Raw genomic sequence first — 17,598 nt, 5'->3', positions numbered from 1 at the left:
GTTATTGTAAGTTGCCGAGCATCTTCACAGCCCTTGGAACAGCACAAGGGTAGCCACGGGTCAGGGGTATCCCATGCCCATACCCCTACCCATACCCTCAGGTACCCTACCCCTGACCCGTATGGGTTACCCATACCCCTGCAGATCCCTAATTCTGCTAACAATGTGTGCGAGCAGATATTTTTGCGCACAAGGATCTACCTAGCCTGCAGAGACAGGTGGCTACACTCATTTTAAGTGGACTCCGTATATATATATTTTGTATGTCCTATTGCTAGCTGCTTACCATAACGCAGGACGTGCAACTGGTAAAATGGACATCACCATGAATTATCAGAACTATGATAAGGCTATTGTACTGGTCTATGGTATCAAGCTAGACGGCTGGCCTGTGGGCCTTCCCTTCATCGCACCCTCCCACTTGCACACTGTTGTGGAAGTTCACACACTCCGAGACGCTCTAAAGATTGGCAGTTGTCAGTGGAAGAAACTCACTCAACGGGAGATTGAAGACTTTCAGGAGGAACTCCAGAGGTGTGAAGAAGCAGGAGAGGACATCGGTATGGTTCGTAAGAAGCATGCAGATGCAGGCAAGCCCCGCAAGTGCAAGGCGCCCACAGACGACTCTGCAAATGTGTCTGGAGAGGAGAATCAACTGTCATCCAGGAAGAAGCACAAATCTCGTACTAGCAAGCAGTCCTCCAGTTGAAGAACGTGCAGCCAAGGAGCCATGAGATCATATCGGACAGCGAGGTCGAAGAGGTCATTAGCAGCACGGAGGCTGCCCTTGGCGTGTAGCTCATTAGTTCACTGTATCAAGTTTCATCACACGCACATGGCCTCAATTAGAGTAGCTATAGACACAATATATACATATATTAGTCTATATAAGCAATCATGTTCTCTCTGCAACTTGTCCGAAGCGAAACGGCCAAGGGAACCTTGAAAACGCGAGCTCACTGTGGTAGACAGCGAGCTCGAAGGTTCCCGGCAAGCGCCGAGCGTTGCCGAAGCCAGGAACCACGTCCTTGGCGACGGTACCATTATTAATAGCACGTACGGATGTTCCCGAGGTGCATACTCATCAAACCCCACAAGTCCGAGGGCAGCATTATCCAGCAATTATCCATCCAAGCGCTATATTACTCGATCACCCTCTAATTAGAGGCACACACCCGGTCCACAGGTACCTCTAATTACAGGGCCTACGTGGGAGTCACAGGTGTTTCCTCCCGGATACTGAGATAATATATTCTCCGTTTAGTTCTACCTCTCCTCGCGTGTGCTCACCGGTCATCACGACACTGTCATGTACATCAATTACGCTCCACTGACGCACCTTTCTATTTCCTTCGACAGAAATAGACATGTTTTCCATGATGCTGTCCGAACCTCTAACACCAACAGAAAAACCACCTACCTGATCCCAGTTTAATTTCCTCAACTTGTTCGGGGGTGTTACAAAAAAATTAGTTGATTGTGGCTCATGCATATATTTACATTGGTGGCGTTTATCATACTCGACAACGAACAGTACCCGAATCAGTAGATGCTCTCCAAAACAATCTTTACCTTTGAAAGTAACTCTTCATCCTCTTGACCAACTGCACGGATCGCGATCTGTTCAATGTCGGCCGTTGGCACGCCATATTGGCTCAACGTCCTCTGCAGCCCGAGCTCTTGTACAAGGCTATGGAAACTGAGAATTCATTCTGGGTGGATGGCGGAAGACACTTGCCTAGTGATCATGGACGACAGTTTCCTGACATCTCCGTCTACAGACCCAATTGATGGCTCTCTGAGATATAACAAGGCTTCAGCGAGGTACTCCTTGTCCTCTTGGCTTGCTATTTCCGCTTGTAGGTTGACGACCGGCGCAAGCGTCAAGCACTAGAAAAAGATCGTGGTTAGGAAACTATGTGCGGGTTCCGGGGTGTACTGACCGAGGTGATGCCGTGCGGTATCCCATAGGTTGCCCCAAGCTTATGACCGAGCGTGTGTGATAATCCTAAGGAGCTTCACAAGAAACAATTAGATGTAAGCCACCCTCGCGTGAGATAACTTACCCGTAAATTTTAACTTCCCGCGGCCATAAGCTCATCCACGACGCAACTTGCAGCCTCTGCCTAGCAACGAGATCTTTGCTGTCTTTCTTTGATAACACGAGAAAACGGAAAAGATCGGCGATGGCAGCATGGCATAGCTTTTTCATAGGTAGGGGCACTCCAGGTCTGTATAGATTCTCTATTTCCAGATATTTAGAAGCATGGAACGTCGTGTATTATATCCTTACCAACTGCATGGTCCAGCGCACGTATTCCAGAAGAAAGCCTTCGGAAAAAAGTGAGCATACATGGAGGTCACTGAATTGATGATCTACCATAATTGTTCAGGTGTTGAAAGAGTCAGCTCTGCGTCCAATATGATCCCCGCCGGAGAAAGTTTTCGATGATTGTGAAGTACCTTGTCACCCTGTTTATTGGTATAACCTGCACCACTCTAAAATATCTAGATAAGAAAGGGAGTTATGTATATCACTTCAAGATCTCACCGTGTACTCGGCCGCACTCAGGGCTGTTGGTATTGCGATTTGCCGAAAGAACTCCGGCTCTTTGTTAGATATTTCTTGTGCTCTTTGTTGCTGGAGCCTGAAGATAATAGCCTTTGACGCATCGATGGGAGAACCGCCACCAACGGACACTATAATATCGGCGTCGACTTCACGAAACTTGGAGACGCCGTTCTCGATACCAGCCTCAGGGGTGTGCTCCCCGATTTCCGAGAAAGTGGCACCAAATGCATTGGATTTCTTCAGGATATTCTCTATTTTTTCCACAATGCCAGTCTATTCGTCCGAGTTAAATATATGATTGACAAACCCGAAGCGGTTCAAGCATCAAGTCACCTTGTCGCGGAGAGACTTTCCTGTTACGATAAGCGCTCGTTTGGCTCCAAGAGTGTCCAAAAGTTCTGGGAGTGCGGTTTCAACGCACTTGGGCCCGTAGTAAACACCCTCGAGTGTGTTAGTATATGCGTAAGATCCAGCTGGCACCGTCTCGTTGGCAGTCGACATCGTAGTAAACAAGAGGTATCAATAATGTTGGAATTTGATATCGCTCACCTGAGAGGACTATCAAGATTAATAATCGCAGTATCATATAACCTATCATTGCAATCGTCAGTTATCGTCGTATCCCCACTTTATCCACTAGTACCCACTGAGGCGGCGACCCGCATGTGAAACTCGTCGTGCGATCCGAGTCGCTGACACGAATATCGGCGAAAGCGAGAAGTTCCTTGTTACCGACTTGCACGAGGACATTTAGTTATTAACTTTAATCTGGCCCAACCGTCTCACGGCGTCAAATGACGTGCTCGGCGAAAACCACTCCTAGGCCATTCAACAGGCGTCCGCCGGACCTGTGGACTGTTGCCGCGGACATGCAACTCGGTAACAGTCTATTTTCCTATCAGTCTTCTATCGAGTGGACTTTTCACGAACTGCAACTTATTATATAGTGGCAGCAATTTTTTTTACATAAATAATGCAATCATGAGCCTCCTGCACAAGTGTCATCGACTACCCACATTGGCCCCACGTCTAGTGGCCAGCAGACGTACTCTCTACAACAAAGACGGAACCTCTAGGATCCGGCTTAGGATCAGTCTATTCTCGTCCATGGGCAGAAACGATAACTCTGGTCGGCCGTTCAACTCTGCCGCCTCATTCCGCGTTACCGACCCACCAAACCCCAATTGGCAACTGAGACAAGGCCTCCCAGACGACGTCGAACCTGGAAAGTCGTGGAAAGCCGAAGAAGAGAAAGGCTGGAAGACTTGGGACCTCTCAGATATATCGCCCAGGTACGCGACCTCATGTAGTGCTGTGCAAGTACTGGTAGCAGAAGTTTTTGCTTCTCAAACCTAACCTTATCGCTCGCATATCACTGACTCGGACTGCTGACAGGGAGGTATACCCTTTATTGACTTCATGCATCGTGCCTCGCCCCATTGCGCTCGTGTCCAGCATGTCTTCGGACGGAATACCTAACCTTGCCCCGTTCAGGGGAGTTTTTTCAGTACATTTTTAGCCGACCGGTCTGACCTAACTTCATTGTACAGTTACTTTTCGATGGTGCGTCGGTCATCTTTTTGAACGCCTTGAAATTGACTTGTTTGTGCTGCTGGTGCATGAAAGGTCGCGCACAACCCGCCGTTATTGAGCATTTCCTTCTCTCATGCCGTGCGGACTGGGAAGTCCAAAGACACAAAGGAAAATATACTTGCGACGAAAGAGTTTACCGTAAGCATCATGAGCGAACCATTCATAGAAGCAGCGAATATCACGTGTGTCGACGCCCCTGCTGATATTGACGAGTGGGATATCAGCGGTCTAACCAGATCGACCAGTGTAAGTCCATTCCGGTTTAGCAGCCGCAGCGGTTGCGGGCCATGTGTCATATTCGCGTACGTGTTGACGCAATGCTTACCCTTACATAGATAGACGTGAGGTCACCGTGGGTCAAAGAAAGTGCCATTGGTTTTGAATGCGAGGTAGGCAATGTTTTTTTTTTTTGCCGATGCTCGCTTAGCAATGACATCCGCTTCACAGTTGTTCCATTCATATGAGATTTGTCTGCCCAATTCAAGCGAGGTCACGAATACATTGGTCTTGGGCCTCATCAAGCGGGCACATGTTAGAGAGTCCGTTTTGACTGCAAGCGGTACCGTTGATCCCGCTAAGCTTCGCGCCGTGTCACGCTTAGGCGGTGATATGTACGCGAGGATCGGTGAAGGTTTCGAACTTGCCAGGCCACCTTGGAAAGTGATACGAGATCAAGTCATTTCTGGCGCGCCTGAATCAGAGTAGGAAGGCTGATTGCACTATAATAATGGATACGAGTACGTATTGATAGATGGGTCCGCATGTTCATACCACTGCCAGTTTTGCATTTGGAAGGTTTCAGGTCGAGGGATGCGAACGGCGTTTCGAAGGGGCTTATGAAATGCCAAGACAACGTTCCTATGCGGAAGCATCGACCACAGAAGGTTACGGATATGGAATGCTTGTCGATGGACCTGATCTTTGTAGCCAACTTGGCCCGAACAAACGACGATGTATTTCTCACCACAGTGGAACAAGCTACACTTCCCCATGGTACCAGGTTGAAATGAGGCAAAGTGTAGTCCAGGGGGGGGGACATGCTCACTCAGGCCTTGAGAAATATTGATTAAAAGTTAGAAACACAAGGCATAAACGTGGATGAGTGATGTCACAAATGCACTGCTACAGGCAAGCCATGATGCAGAGCACGATGCGCGTGCCTTACTATCGATGATTGTTTTGACAAAGAATGATCTTCCAGCGCAGATCAATACCGGCCGCGTGCGCACATCAACTGGGAAAAGGATACCAACGAACAGGTGACTATTTGACAGGAACAACATGTGTTAGCTAAAAATACGAATATGGTCCACAATTCACCGCGTTAACATCACTAACTGTTTGAAGAAGCGCAGTTCACAGTCGCCCTGACTCCTCGAGGCAGCCAGTGCTCCGTCATATAGATAGTTGAGACATATGCGACACACTAGGAGCATGCATATGTGTCCTTATATTATTCCACAGCCTTGTCGTGACGGAACCTTTTAGTCACGTGTGTACTAGTACTTCCGCCGCATTCGGTCTCTTGCAGTTTAGAGCCTTTCTCTTCGTTTGTTCTTCCCCAACATTCAGCGCTCAGCGCCTAGCTCAACTACTAGGTGTGTTCTCAGTTCTCTTTTTCGTTAATAATACCCTTGACAAGTTTCAAAGACTGTCGTCTACAACAGATATCTTTGCTATTGAGGCGTACCCTAACCTTCCGGGTCGGATACGGCCAACAAACTACGTGAGTCACTTCTAAAATTGCATGAGCATAAAATTTATCTGCACCGATGGCCTATTCGGCTCTAGCATTCTGCCCGGGCATGGAGAATGATCCAGGGTCGGTCGCTGAACAACGCGCCAATGCGGTCGCGAAGCTCAAACGCGCTGCATCTTTACCACGACTGAAAAACGGGAGGCGGCCCCAGATGCACAACGAAGTTGTTAGCGAAGGCGAGAAAACCCTGCATGACGACGTCCAGGATCCATCGCAGGACACGCTCCCCGAATGCGTCTCTAATATTGACTACAAGCCGGATGTCCAGCCCGAAGAGAACCTAGACACACCTGAACCGTCTAACGTAACTCGCAAACGCCGCTCACGTTCACGTTCACGCTCTAGGGGTTCCAAGGATCTCAGAAAGTTCAAACCTCCCCAGTCTCCTCTGCCAATGTCTGTTACGCCGAGCAATGATTCTTCACCTGACGATTCACCCCCCTCGCGAGCTGAATACCTTCCACACTCAATTCTCGCACCAATACCCTCCCATCTCAATCCGTTACCCACTTCTCCGTTCATCTTACCTGGTTTCTTAACACCAGAGAGCCCTTTTCTACCTTCTGGTAGTTCTTCTCCTGTCCCAAGATTTCCCACATTGGAGGCTTTGGTGTCACAGCAAGGGCTTCAACGATCGAATAGTGCAGGTGCAGCCCGCATGCTAACTCTACAGAGCACATTACAAAAGCTCACGGGTGGCACGGAATTAATCAATTCGACATTTCCATCCCCAGCGGTATCTCCTCCGCCTTCTGGCACTAAACTCGGTCGGAACAATACTGTGTCTGGTGGGGAAAGTAGCGAACGTAGTACCTGCTCGAAGGCTTATGATGGCTCAACTGAACAAGAGGATGATAAAAGAGACGGATATAGAGGAGGAGGAAGATCCTCGACCGTTTAGCCCCTCGAAGCGACGCCAGAGACGACGTTCAAAACGTCAGTCCGCTAATCCTCCTGTGGCATCAACCACAGATGAATCCGATCTTGTTTCGACTACCAATGCCACGCCAAACCGTTCCAACACTCCTCAACTTCCAACCCGAGGAATTAGCCCCAAACATCCAGCGCACATCTTCCACCACTCCCATACCCCCGATACCAACATATCCTCCTATAACCCCGAGCATCAACCTCAATGAAACCATCAACTCCAGCCGTCAATCTACCCCCGTACGAGCTGTGCCACCCTCTCACTTTGATCACGCGGCTAAAAAAAGACGGGAGAGTGTTCTGATAGAGGATCCGGATGACGAGGACCGGATTCCCCCGCAGTCAACGTATTATGGATTACCAGGCGCTCCGAGTCGGCCATCTCCTAGCCTTTCCCCTCGCCTTCCTCATTCATCAGATGCCTCCACGGAGTCAGCACTTCCTGATGTAACGAGTGTGCCAATATTCCTGCCCCCCCATCTTGACAGGACTCCGTCTCGGCAAGCTAGATTCCCATCTAGTCCCTTCGCGAGACCTCATAAGGAGATATCATTATCATCCGACCAGGAGGAGGAGCGGGATCAGGAGGAGGAGGAATTTTTCCCAACAGAAGCTTTTCGACGGTCTCCATATCATGATGGTCTTAACCGAGAAATCAGTTGGGTGGCAGAGCCAGGTGAGTGCTGGCTGTCTTGGTTGATCAGGATGCCTAATTCGTTTTGCCGTAGTGCCGGAAACCCCCATGCCTGTGCACGAAGAGACAGAAGAGGAAGAGGATGACGAACCACTGCAGGATGAGCCGTCCCAACAAGTCACCGAAGATGAAGATGACCATCCACCTCCGGATTCGCCAAGAGAAGGGTTTAATAACCAGATCGAGGAACCGTCATCTCGCGCATCTTCTGACTCAAAGGAACTTTTGGTGGTGGAATTAGAGACATCTCCCGTGCCTACGCCCGCACTCACTTCGCCGACACCCTCCTCATTTGCCAATCTGCCTAACACCGCTTCCATGCTCCGTAACAGTGATGAATCGGATTCCCAACAGTACCCTCAGCGGCTTTCGGTAGCTATTCGCATGCACAGTGATAAATCTCCGGTGGCAACAGAGCCTGAGTCAACTGATCCCCAGACAGTTCGGGCGGAGACTCCTTCCAGGCGCGAAGGTAGCACATGGAGCAAGATCGTCCATACTCTAACGAGGAGCGCTTCAAGTAGCGGACGCCGGTCTCGGACAAACTCAATTGCGACAAGGGAGAGAAGACAGCATACCGACTCCAGTATCAGCCGGGAGAGTCGAACGAGTCTTCCAAGCCCGAAAATTGATAAGAACGACAGCATCAGTTCAGCTACATACCCACTCGGCCAGCCATCCTCAGCATCGACTTCGGTACATTCATTGATCCAAACTGCTCCTCCCAGCAGCGGGGTATCTCCTGTCCCCATGACTCCCTCCACTGATCCTCTGGCGAAGTACACACACGAAAAACTTATGCCTTTCCCCGGGATCAAGAAGCTGCAAGAGCAATGGAACCACCGTCAACCTCTCTTTTCGTCTACTCCTGATATCATTCTGTCGCATCATGTTGAGGCTGATATACCGCTGCCATCGAGTTCTTCTAGTAATACCCCTTCCAATTCTCCTGAGATAAATGGGGATAGGAAGTTATCGCACCAGGCATCAGATACCCATCTGTTGCATATCTACAAGGCTCAAGCACCACAGCTTTCTGCGTCTGCATCCACATCCTCTCATGATCACTACCTGCAAGGCAGTCCCCACTCGCCATCCTCTATCATGCTGAAATCCCTTCCAACCAACCGAGATGGGGTCCGGAGATGGCTTAGCGCCAGGAAATTGTTCCCTCAGCCTTCACAGTCGCCGGTAGGCAACTCACCTCCGACGCCTAGTCCCGAGCAGAAACCCGCAATAGCGTCTAGGAAGCCATCACTCTCTGACCTATTCCGATTGCGGAAGGAGAATGATTTGTCCGCCGAGCTTCATGATGAATGGGTAGATGTCGATCGTGACAAAACACGGGGTTCTGTTGGCAATGGGCAGCTGAAGAAGGCGAATGGTGAATTCTCCCCAACCAGCCCAAACAGCAGCTTTATCCGTGACGAGCTTCAGAAGACGCCACGAGCCAGTAAGATCGCTAGGCCTAATAGCCAGCCATACTCTGCCACAGATATGTCTCTAATACCCGCCACCCCGACAACCCCTTCTCCCCCTGAATGTCCATCGTCTACCACACCCGAGCCCTGGTCTTCACTGTCCGACTACCCCCGTCCCACAACATCCGAATCTTCTTCGTCCAACACTTCTTCGCATTATTCAAATTACCCTGCAAAAGGTGGCATACTGTTGGAGCGCTTGAATGAGATGTTGGGACGAGGTTCGAGAAGCCCGGTATGGCTATCTGCCATTGATGAGCCTCCACGAAGGGTTCTACGATCCTCTCCAGTCTTCCAGGTCGTGAATTCTAATATCTGCAAGGATCGCTTCCTCTTTCTGTTCAACGACATTCTTGTCATTGCTAAACCTCGCCCTGAGGATTCCGATACGTTCCTCGAGGTGACGAAGCCTAATCCTGCTGATCGGAAGTTCACCGTCAAGAATGTGGTATTGCTACGACATATCTGCTTCACTGGCGAGCGTGAGGAGCCGTATTCAAGAGCCATCCCAAGAACTCCTGCGGTACAAGCCTTCGTCGAGCAGTTCTCCATAGACCCGGATAATGCAGTCGCGTTGCTCTTCAGCAGCTCGGATCTTCGTGACGATCCTGCACTTGCGCAACTCCTGTTCAGAACTCCACATATTGACAGGGTGCAGCTCGGTGATTTTTTGTCGCGGCGTACAAGCCGTGTTGTGCTCAAGCATTACCTTGACGCCTTCGGGTTTATTGGAATGAGGGTGGACAAAGCCCTCCGGCTGTTCCTTCAGTCTATTCACATCCCGGAACGGGGCAACCACGGTGTCACTCCTTTCGACGTTCTTCTCGAGTCGTTCGCGAATCGGTGGTATGAGGCTAATGCAGTCCACATTTCTTACGACAAAGATTTGGCCTTACGTTTCACGAGAGCCATCGTGCAGCTGAATGACGTCTTGCATGGTGCTATCTCTCATGAGCCGGGTCAAATGGGACATCCCAAAAGAAACATTACTGCAAGAGACTTCCTTGAAGCCTTCCGACGTCATGACAATCGCTTGTCGGACGAGTTATTGGGGGATGTATATGACTCCATTCGTCGTGAGCGCCTGTGCCAAGCGCGCAACCCAACGTCTGGCGGCCCACCAGAGATCACTGTCACTTTCAAACGCTCACTTCCTCCACGACTCACCTACCGGGTCCAGTCAGAGCCAGTCGTCATCCGTATCCCACAACCAGATCCACAGTTCAGTATTGAGTTGTTTGGGCACGATCTAGTGTTTGACCCACCTGTGCTGTCATTTGCGAAGTCGGCGGAAGCTTCCTTCCGGGTGACGGGGCGCTCTTTTGGACTGAAAACGATGTCTATGCTGCGGTCAAGTCCGAATGCCCTACTATATACTGGCCTAGCCCAGAGTTATACCATAGCGGTGGAGCGTGCTTTCATGCGCAACACCTTTCAGGTGGCATTTTTGGATCACAATGGGGCCAAGCGTAAATATATGTTCAGTGTCACTGACCCTGTTGTTCGTCACGAGTGGGCACTTTCGCTCAAACGGGAAATTGATGCCTCTGTCGCAGCCAGTGATCATCCCTACGGCATAAGCTGGCAGTCCCCGCAGACAGCCCGCTTTTATAAAGCATCGTACAACATGTCATTCAAGGTGTTGCAAGATACCTTACTCAAGCCATCCGCTTTCCTGGGCAATACCAATCCCTTTCCTTCTAAAGTTGACCATGCACTCGCGCGCCTCACCTCATCCGGCCTTCTTACCCGCGACCAATCCAAAACCTCTGTTCGAGTCGGTGTGAACCGTCCTTCGGAACCAGTGCGCTCGAAATCTCGGAGCAAGATGTATTACCATCGCCATGGGCCCGGAAAGATGGAGTCGGAAGGCAACTACCCTCAGCTTCCCTCTCGAGAGCAGCGATGATGGCGGAGATGATCCTGACACGCAACTCAGATCGGATGATCAATACTGGTCAGGAAAAGATTTAGCGATGTTCTGCAAGCAAAATAGTTCTATCGCCCTTTTGCTGGCATACCTACAAGTCAGCACACCACCAGATGCTAACGGCTCACAATGACAGTCCTGTTTCGGTGAGACTTTTGTTTTGTAGTATATGCCGACAACTGAAACTTTGTCCCAGTGTCTCGTGCTTATTCTCGGTCCTCCCTTCTGAAATCTACTCTCTATATCTCACGCATCCCATTCATGTACATTCCATAGTTCTGCTATTCCATTCTACACATCACTATTACTATATCGTCCAATATCATTACCGCATCTTCCCGTCCTTAGGTCACATTTGAATTCATGATACATCCTGGAAGGAAAGCGGCAGACTAAGCTCGAACATTGTATGCAAAAGATCAAATCCTGATGCTACTATTGTTGCATACCAGTACCATTAATATTACCGCCACTCGATCGGGACAACCTTTTCCGGCTTTAAAAACTTCCGCGGCCGGCCAGCCTACCAAGGCGGCTGTCCAGTGTCTACCACTCTGAGTCTTTTAAGTAGTCAACTAGATGCCCCAGTAGGGCACGACGTATCCACTGCCTCGTGTCAAGTCCCAGTTCTTGTCTTTCCCTCGAGGGGCAGGTCATGGCTCGTATCTATGCCGGTGCGAATGCACAACTGGGACGCTCATGGTACGACTATGGTGAGCAAACTATGTTTTACCAGTTCTACCACTGCATGAATTATACAGACAATTTCCGAATTGAGTGGAGTTCTCCCGAACGCTATGAGATCGTCGATCGCGTAGGAGGCGGGAAGTATAGCGAGGTGAGAATTTTGTAGACGTGTTTTACAGATTTTCAGCCAACCACTTTACAGGTGTTCGAAGGGTTGGATACCGCTAACTCTGAGATTTGTATCATCAAAGTACTCAAGCCTGTAGCCCTCAAGAAAATCAACCGTGAAATTAAGATTTTGCGCAACCTCACTGGAGGCCCAAATGTTGTTGCCCTTCTTGACGTCGTTCAAGACCCTTCATCGAGATACCACAGCTTAATCATGGAATATGTGGATAATACGGAGTGGAAATCACTATACCCGATCCTTGGTGAGGTAGACTATCAAGTTCTATACTTTCCAGCTCCTCAAGGTGCGTTCCACGACTTCATAAACCGACATCTGGGCTTCTTTTGATGCTATTTCACTGAGGCTTTGGATTTTGTGCATTCGCGAGGAATTATGCATCGTGATGTGAAACCGGGAAACGTCATGATTGATCACCGACACCGGAAGGTACGCTCCAGATGTGCCCCATCACAGCGAGATCGCTGATTAGTTGAACTACAGTTACGGCTCATCGATTGGGGGCTGGCTGAATTCTATCATCCTGGGACAGCATATCATATTCGTGTCGGTTCACGGTACTACAAAGCGCCCGAATTGCTCGTGGGGTATAAGCTGTACGATTACAGCCTTGATCTGTGGAGCGTGGGATGCATGCTTGCCTCGATGGTGCGTGACATCGTCGCGTTTCGCTTATATCCTTCTAATGATTCGGTAGCTGTTTCGCAAAGAGCATTTCTTCCGTGGTTCGGATAATAATGACCAACTCTTGAAAATCATGAAAGTTCTAGGATCTGACAGTTTCGACGCATACTTGAAGACATATGACATATCATTCGAAACAGACATGGAGGCCCTTTTGCACTCGTCAGTGACATGTGCTATCACGCATTTGAATGCTGATGTCCCGTTCCAGTTATCCGAGACAGTCTTGGGCACGTTTTGTTAGTGCTGAAAACCAGCAGTTTGTAACATCAGAGGCACTGGACCTTCTTGATAAATTACTCCGTTACGATCATCAGAAGAGGCTAACAGCACGGGAGGCTCAAGCCCATCCATATTTCAGTAAGCACGTTTATTTCCGCTCTGCTTCTCTTCTCAAGCTATCTGCAGATTTGGTGAGACTCGAGGCAACATCAATTAAAGGAGACTCGGCGGAGTATGTTAACGACTCTGGATTCTGTTCCATGTAATGTAACTAGGGGGGTTCATGCTGTGTAGGTGTACTGTTGGATCTCACACTTGTAGGAAAATCTGTTGTATCGGGCGAAGTTGTCACTATTAGGGTCAGGACGCTCAAGTTGGAGAATGTGATCAGAATTCAAGCACACATTGTTGCATCAAAACAGGAAAGGCCAATGAAGTGGCAACGTGTTCAGCCCCAGCAAAAGCAACGAGGCAAACACATGTACTTGGACATGTTCAATTACTCCAGGCTTTCTACACGCCCTCGTTCGTGTCTATCGCCAGGTCAAGGAGGTGAACTGGGAAGATATAACGCATCACACTCATCTTTACGTCCTTCCAATCTAACCTGCGTCAAGATACTTACTGAATGATGGTCCCAGACTACACATATCACATCCGTCCCAGAGCAATTAGCAGTCCTCACCATCCTAATTCGCCTTCCCAATTCAGGTGTGCCGAAGTAACTGAGCTACCGGTTTCCCCATCACCAGCATCCCGACTACGCTTTCCACGACATGAAGATCGGACTTGTTCATCTGATTATATCAGTGCTCGTCCTGTCCAATGGAAACGCATAAATCCTCACGCGCTAGCATGCGTCAAGGAGCAGGAGCACTACGTGCATGACAGACATGAAAACCCAACAGAGCAATGGGTGAACGATCAGATCCACTTGGCAAGCCGGCCAAACCATGGGCGCCGCTGGATGAAGCCCTCGGAGACAGAGGAGCTTCATCATAGAATGCGGGACGAATTCCTATACGAACACGAGGTGGAAGCGCATGGGTGGATGACGTACGAAGAGGAGATGAGACGAAGAATGCGGGAGCGCGAAGAAGAGAAGAACCGCCTGATACAAAACGAAGTCAGACGAATCCAAGCCCGCGTTCGCCAGCGGAGGGACAGCGAAAGACATATTATCGCTGAAGAGCGAAGGCGGGAAGCCGAAAGGGCGAAGGAAAAGGTGATGAGGGAACGAGCGAGGCTGGAACGGGCAATAATAGATGCCTGGAACGTGTACGAGTTGCGATGGGTAGCGCTATCCGCTGCGTATGACGGAATCGTTCTAAAATTCCGTGATATCCCATGGCCACTACTTACTCCTCCATTGACTCCAAGTGAAATCACTCCGGAGGGAATCGGAGCATTCATTTTGTCGGCAGCTCATTCCCCAGAGCAGTCCCCGAAGGAAAGGATACGCGCTGCTCTCCTCCGCTGGCACCCAGACCGATTCTGTCGAGTGCTGGGGAGAGTGCGAGAATCGGAGAGGAATGCTGTCGAGGAAGGCGTAGGGATTGTGGTCCGATGCCTCAATGATCTTCTAACGAAGGACAACAAGACCTCTCACGTGGTAAGCGCCGTTCCTCATCAAAACCTAGCTCTGCGGTCTGCTCACAGCTAGTTCACTGCAGGCTAGACGAGGATCGATGTTATGAGTGAACCTATTGCACGACGCTGGCGGAGTCGCAAAGGTCTGCTCCCATACCTTAACGAATTTTCACTACACTGTGTACAAGAGCATTGCAAGGACGTTCAAGTTCTGTTAATAAGGTGTTTATGTCATAACAGACTCCACTATTAATTTGGAGTTTGGGGGGACGAGCTGAGGCCAGATCTGAAGCCAGAAGTGAAAACACGTTGAATCAGATTACAGGCTTGGAAAACCTGCCCGCAGGGCGTGTGAGCTTTTAGAGCACGATAACATTGCATGATCAAGAAAAACACAGTGCTCGATTATCCGCGGAAAGCGTTGCTGCCGAAGAGGGGCGGAGCGATGAAATGACAATAAACAGTGAGCCACGAAGCTGCCAGGTTATAATCTATTGCATATGGTAAATGTCAAAATTTACGTCAAGACTCGTCATGGATGCTGTCTATGTACAAACACAAGAAACAAAATCAGGCAGCCAGACCACCTAACATATCGGGTCCGCAACATGAGTATGGTCGGACGACGTCTTGCTTAACGAAGTCGTGCGAGAGCGCGCGATACGACCAACATTGAAGAACGGAATTGACAAGCCATCTACGTGGATTCGAAATCAGCGACAAGTACATTACTACTCGCCACGATGCTTACGAATGATGATAGAACCAAGGACGACAAAGGACACAATAGGTTGAATAGTTGCGGCGAGGTACTGTGCTTGGTCTGCAGGCGGGTTCTCTGGAGTAGGCAAACGCGTGAGCGCTAGGGCAGACACGAAGACTGCGCTAACTCCCATCTAGGACGCATTGACAAGTGATGAAAAATGGTATTTGACAGACTTACTGGACCTACCCACAGGATTCAGATACTTGAGGTGAAAACGATGTCATAAATACATAATAGGGCTGCTTACCGAAGTGGCCAGAGAATAGAGCTTCCTGCCAGCACTTAATCTCGGGAACAAGTTTGTATACCGCCAGTAAGAATGGAATTCGCCTCAAGACCATAGTAGCAATCACAAGAAGAACAAGCTTCCACGGGGTGATGCCATACTCGGGAGAATCATAGGCGTAAAAAGGTAGCCAAGCGCCGATGTAAATGAAACAGCAACAGTTCAAGACATAATCTATGACAGAGGAGAAAGCGTCATCTTCTGTCTGTTTATGAAAGTGCCCATCCCAGGATATTGCACAGCCTGGTGGGAATGTCAGACCCTAGTGATAGATGAAGCATACAGACTGGATGCAAACCTGCTGCAAATGCTGCAAGAAGATCATCCGCGCCAATGGTGCTCGCAATTCCCATAGTAAAGATGGGGAGTGCCAGGTACTGGGCGATGTAAGATCCGTGATTTATAAAGCCCTGTTTATGGGATACATTCATGAGTTTGGAGAATATAAATCCTGAATCACAAATGCAATGCAATCAGATATACGTATTCAGATGATCAAGCGACATCACTGACCTACAACGGCTCCTAAAACGGTGCCAAGGATGACCTGGTCTGTGGAAAAAAATGTTGAGAACCTTACGAAGCGTTGAAGACCCAATAGCACATACATAGCCATCCCACCAAAAACCACTTGCCAATAGCAGTTCGAACTGACGTCTCCATGGTGAGGTATATAGATATTGAAAGAAAAGGGTAGGCAAGGCCGTCATTGGCTGCGGCCTCGGCCAGCAGGATGTGGCGAATATCCTCGGGAACATGTTTCTTGGCAAAATTGCCATCTGTAAAGCAGCTGTAGATATAAGGGATAGTTCATGATCGGTAGAACTGACGCGTGATGGCAGCACATGTCACCGGGTCCGTAGGGGTCAAACAAGCAGCGATGCAAAGAGCCGAGATGTAATCGAGTTTCGGGAACAACGCGTGAATGACCGCTGACAACGGTGATTAGTGAGTGTGTAATTGCATCTGCGATGACTTACCAGCCACCACAACCCAGCCAAACGCCATGGTGGGCACAACCATTGCGAGTAAGCTCTTGGCATGCTTTTTCATATATGCACATGGTAATTCGACTCCAGCTGCGAACAAGCCGATTACGAGGACAATGCGCATGACCTCTAGTGTTATGGTATTATTCAAGGAACCCCACGAACGAGGTGCGAAAATATTTGTGACGAAAGGACCAATGATAATCCCGAAAACGGTTCCTAGGACGACTTCATTGACATAAAGCTGGTGGAGACATGGGTCATTTGTCAAGGGATTGATGGTAATTGCACACCTTCTCTTTGATTAGGAGGGACACCAACGAGAACTGTGGTCAACAGTCAGCATAGTGCGCTATACAACAATTGTCATGGAGCCAGATAGACGCCAACCGATAACGACCGCTCGTAGTCAGCAAGGCCAGCGACGAGTACATGCATTCGAAAGGAGTCGGAACGAACCAATACTGTAAACCCACCAAGACAGATGTACGATGGCCCTGGCGGCGACACCTGAAAGAAAAATGAGTTGTCGATGACAAAAGACCAGTCACTAATCGCACGGACTTGCAGTAAATCTAAAGCCATGCTGATGGTGCTGTCGCCAAATCTTTCAAAAAAGCCTCACCTAATTCCAGGAGTATTTATCCCAGCAGCCGCAATATTGCTGTAGTCCAACAGGGCCGGAAATTACCCATAGAAATACGTCACTCGGTCCACCTTCATAGACGGTGATACAGTTACAGTAATGAGTTATTCCAGAAATGCTCATCGCGCCAATTACATCATGTACATTGATGGAAGAATCCACTCTTGACACAGGACGACACCTGCCAGCGGCGGTGGGAATAACCCTGCTGGTTTGTGACGTGCAAGCGTCTAATTAGTCTTTCTCAATCGTGAACGTTTGAACCTTGCGCGGGTGAGCAAGGGGTTTGCCTTTCTCAAATTAGGTCAAGCTTTCCAGAGCCACCTCATAGGGCCGACGGATGCTGCAATAGGGTTTAATTGGGCTGCAATGCTGAAGCAGCATGAATAAGGCGCGGTGAAGGTACTTACTAGGTTTGTGGATCTTGACATATGAATTACAGTTGGAAGTAAAGAGTCCCGATTGCGGTAAATATTAAAGTGGGTTGGATGGGTTCTATTGAGCGTCAGAAGGATGCCTTCTGCCGCGTGGGTCCCAACCAGTATCAGATCTGGCGGTAGAGGCATCGCGTATGTCACGGTG

At 49.2% G+C, this 17,598-nt stretch overlaps 7 protein-coding genes across 7 annotated transcripts; 5 read left to right on the top strand and 2 right to left on the bottom strand.

The window, feature by feature from the left end:
- Window positions 1-325: 325 nt before the first annotated feature.
- Window positions 326-604, top strand: DFJ58DRAFT_633549 (uncharacterized protein; the record flags this gene model as incomplete). The annotated part of the gene is made up of 1 exon (XM_041381240.1): window positions 326-604. A coding segment is annotated over one exon (279 nt), but the record flags the coding sequence as incomplete, so codon positions are not given.
- An 854-nt stretch (window positions 605-1,458) lies between these two features.
- Window positions 1,459-3,073, bottom strand: DFJ58DRAFT_744030 (alcohol dehydrogenase IV; the record flags this gene model as incomplete). The annotated part of the gene is made up of 8 exons (XM_041387287.1): window positions 1,459-1,690; window positions 1,739-1,890; window positions 1,944-2,016; window positions 2,067-2,244; window positions 2,294-2,331; window positions 2,381-2,499; window positions 2,552-2,845; window positions 2,906-3,073. The coding sequence occupies 8 exons, from the start codon at window positions 3,071-3,073 to the stop codon at window positions 1,543-1,545; spliced, it is 1,170 nt and encodes a 389-aa protein (XP_041246472.1). The 3' UTR covers window positions 1,459-1,542.
- A 606-nt stretch (window positions 3,074-3,679) lies between these two features.
- On the top strand, window positions 3,680-4,870 carry DFJ58DRAFT_700497 (uncharacterized protein; the record flags this gene model as incomplete). Its single annotated transcript, XM_041383578.1, has 5 exons — window positions 3,680-3,864; window positions 3,968-4,079; window positions 4,199-4,411; window positions 4,501-4,554; window positions 4,613-4,870. The coding sequence occupies 5 exons, from the start codon at window positions 3,680-3,682 to the stop codon at window positions 4,868-4,870; spliced, it is 822 nt and encodes a 273-aa protein (XP_041246471.1).
- Window positions 4,871-5,712: 842 nt separating this feature from the next.
- On the top strand, window positions 5,713-11,411 carry DFJ58DRAFT_775827 (uncharacterized protein). Its single transcript, XM_041389471.1, has 16 exons — window positions 5,713-5,763; window positions 5,816-5,891; window positions 5,957-6,712; window positions 6,735-6,938; window positions 6,976-7,530; window positions 7,583-7,939; window positions 7,964-8,081; window positions 8,109-8,292; window positions 8,329-8,429; window positions 8,469-8,685; window positions 8,725-8,764; window positions 8,789-9,264; window positions 9,289-9,330; window positions 9,352-10,892; window positions 10,915-11,105; window positions 11,156-11,411. The coding sequence occupies exons 3-15, from the start codon at window positions 5,971-5,973 to the stop codon at window positions 11,090-11,092; spliced, it is 4,755 nt and encodes a 1,584-aa protein (XP_041246470.1). The 5' UTR covers window positions 5,713-5,763; window positions 5,816-5,891; window positions 5,957-5,970; the 3' UTR covers window positions 11,093-11,105; window positions 11,156-11,411.
- A 49-nt stretch (window positions 11,412-11,460) lies between these two features.
- DFJ58DRAFT_775826 (kinase-like domain-containing protein) lies at window positions 11,461-13,158 on the top strand. Its single transcript, XM_041389470.1, has 9 exons — window positions 11,461-11,672; window positions 11,721-11,797; window positions 11,849-12,037; window positions 12,087-12,119; window positions 12,179-12,262; window positions 12,317-12,481; window positions 12,531-12,679; window positions 12,729-12,877; window positions 12,926-13,158. The coding sequence occupies exons 1-9, from the start codon at window positions 11,615-11,617 to the stop codon at window positions 13,003-13,005; spliced, it is 984 nt and encodes a 327-aa protein (XP_041246469.1). The 5' UTR covers window positions 11,461-11,614; the 3' UTR covers window positions 13,006-13,158.
- Window positions 13,014-14,753, top strand: DFJ58DRAFT_775822 (uncharacterized protein). Its single transcript, XM_041389469.1, has 3 exons — window positions 13,014-13,098; window positions 13,162-14,351; window positions 14,413-14,753. Exons 2-3 carry the CDS (start codon window positions 13,368-13,370, stop codon window positions 14,434-14,436), a joined length of 1,008 nt encoding a protein of 335 aa, XP_041246468.1. The 5' UTR covers window positions 13,014-13,098; window positions 13,162-13,367; the 3' UTR covers window positions 14,437-14,753.
- Window positions 14,754-14,803: 50 nt separating this feature from the next.
- DFJ58DRAFT_912577 (Cation/H+ exchanger) lies at window positions 14,804-16,955 on the bottom strand (the record flags this gene model as incomplete). Its single annotated transcript, XM_041395280.1, has 12 exons — window positions 14,804-15,026; window positions 15,081-15,225; window positions 15,273-15,277; window positions 15,343-15,624; window positions 15,680-15,832; window positions 15,895-15,933; window positions 15,990-16,160; window positions 16,212-16,313; window positions 16,362-16,614; window positions 16,664-16,696; window positions 16,830-16,880; window positions 16,935-16,955. The coding sequence occupies 12 exons, from the start codon at window positions 16,953-16,955 to the stop codon at window positions 14,917-14,919; spliced, it is 1,365 nt and encodes a 454-aa protein (XP_041246467.1). The 3' UTR covers window positions 14,804-14,916.
- Between the last annotated feature and the right edge of the window lie 643 nt (window positions 16,956-17,598).

The sequence above is a fragment of the Suillus subalutaceus genome (genome assembly GCF_016647625.1).
Source record: "Suillus subalutaceus strain FC151 chromosome Unknown DFJ58scaffold_26, whole genome shotgun sequence".
NCBI classification, from domain to species: domain Eukaryota; kingdom Fungi; phylum Basidiomycota; class Agaricomycetes; order Boletales; family Suillaceae; genus Suillus; species Suillus subalutaceus.
The sequence above is the reverse complement of the archived record's forward strand: the minus strand, read 5'-3'. Positions and strand labels throughout refer to the sequence as shown.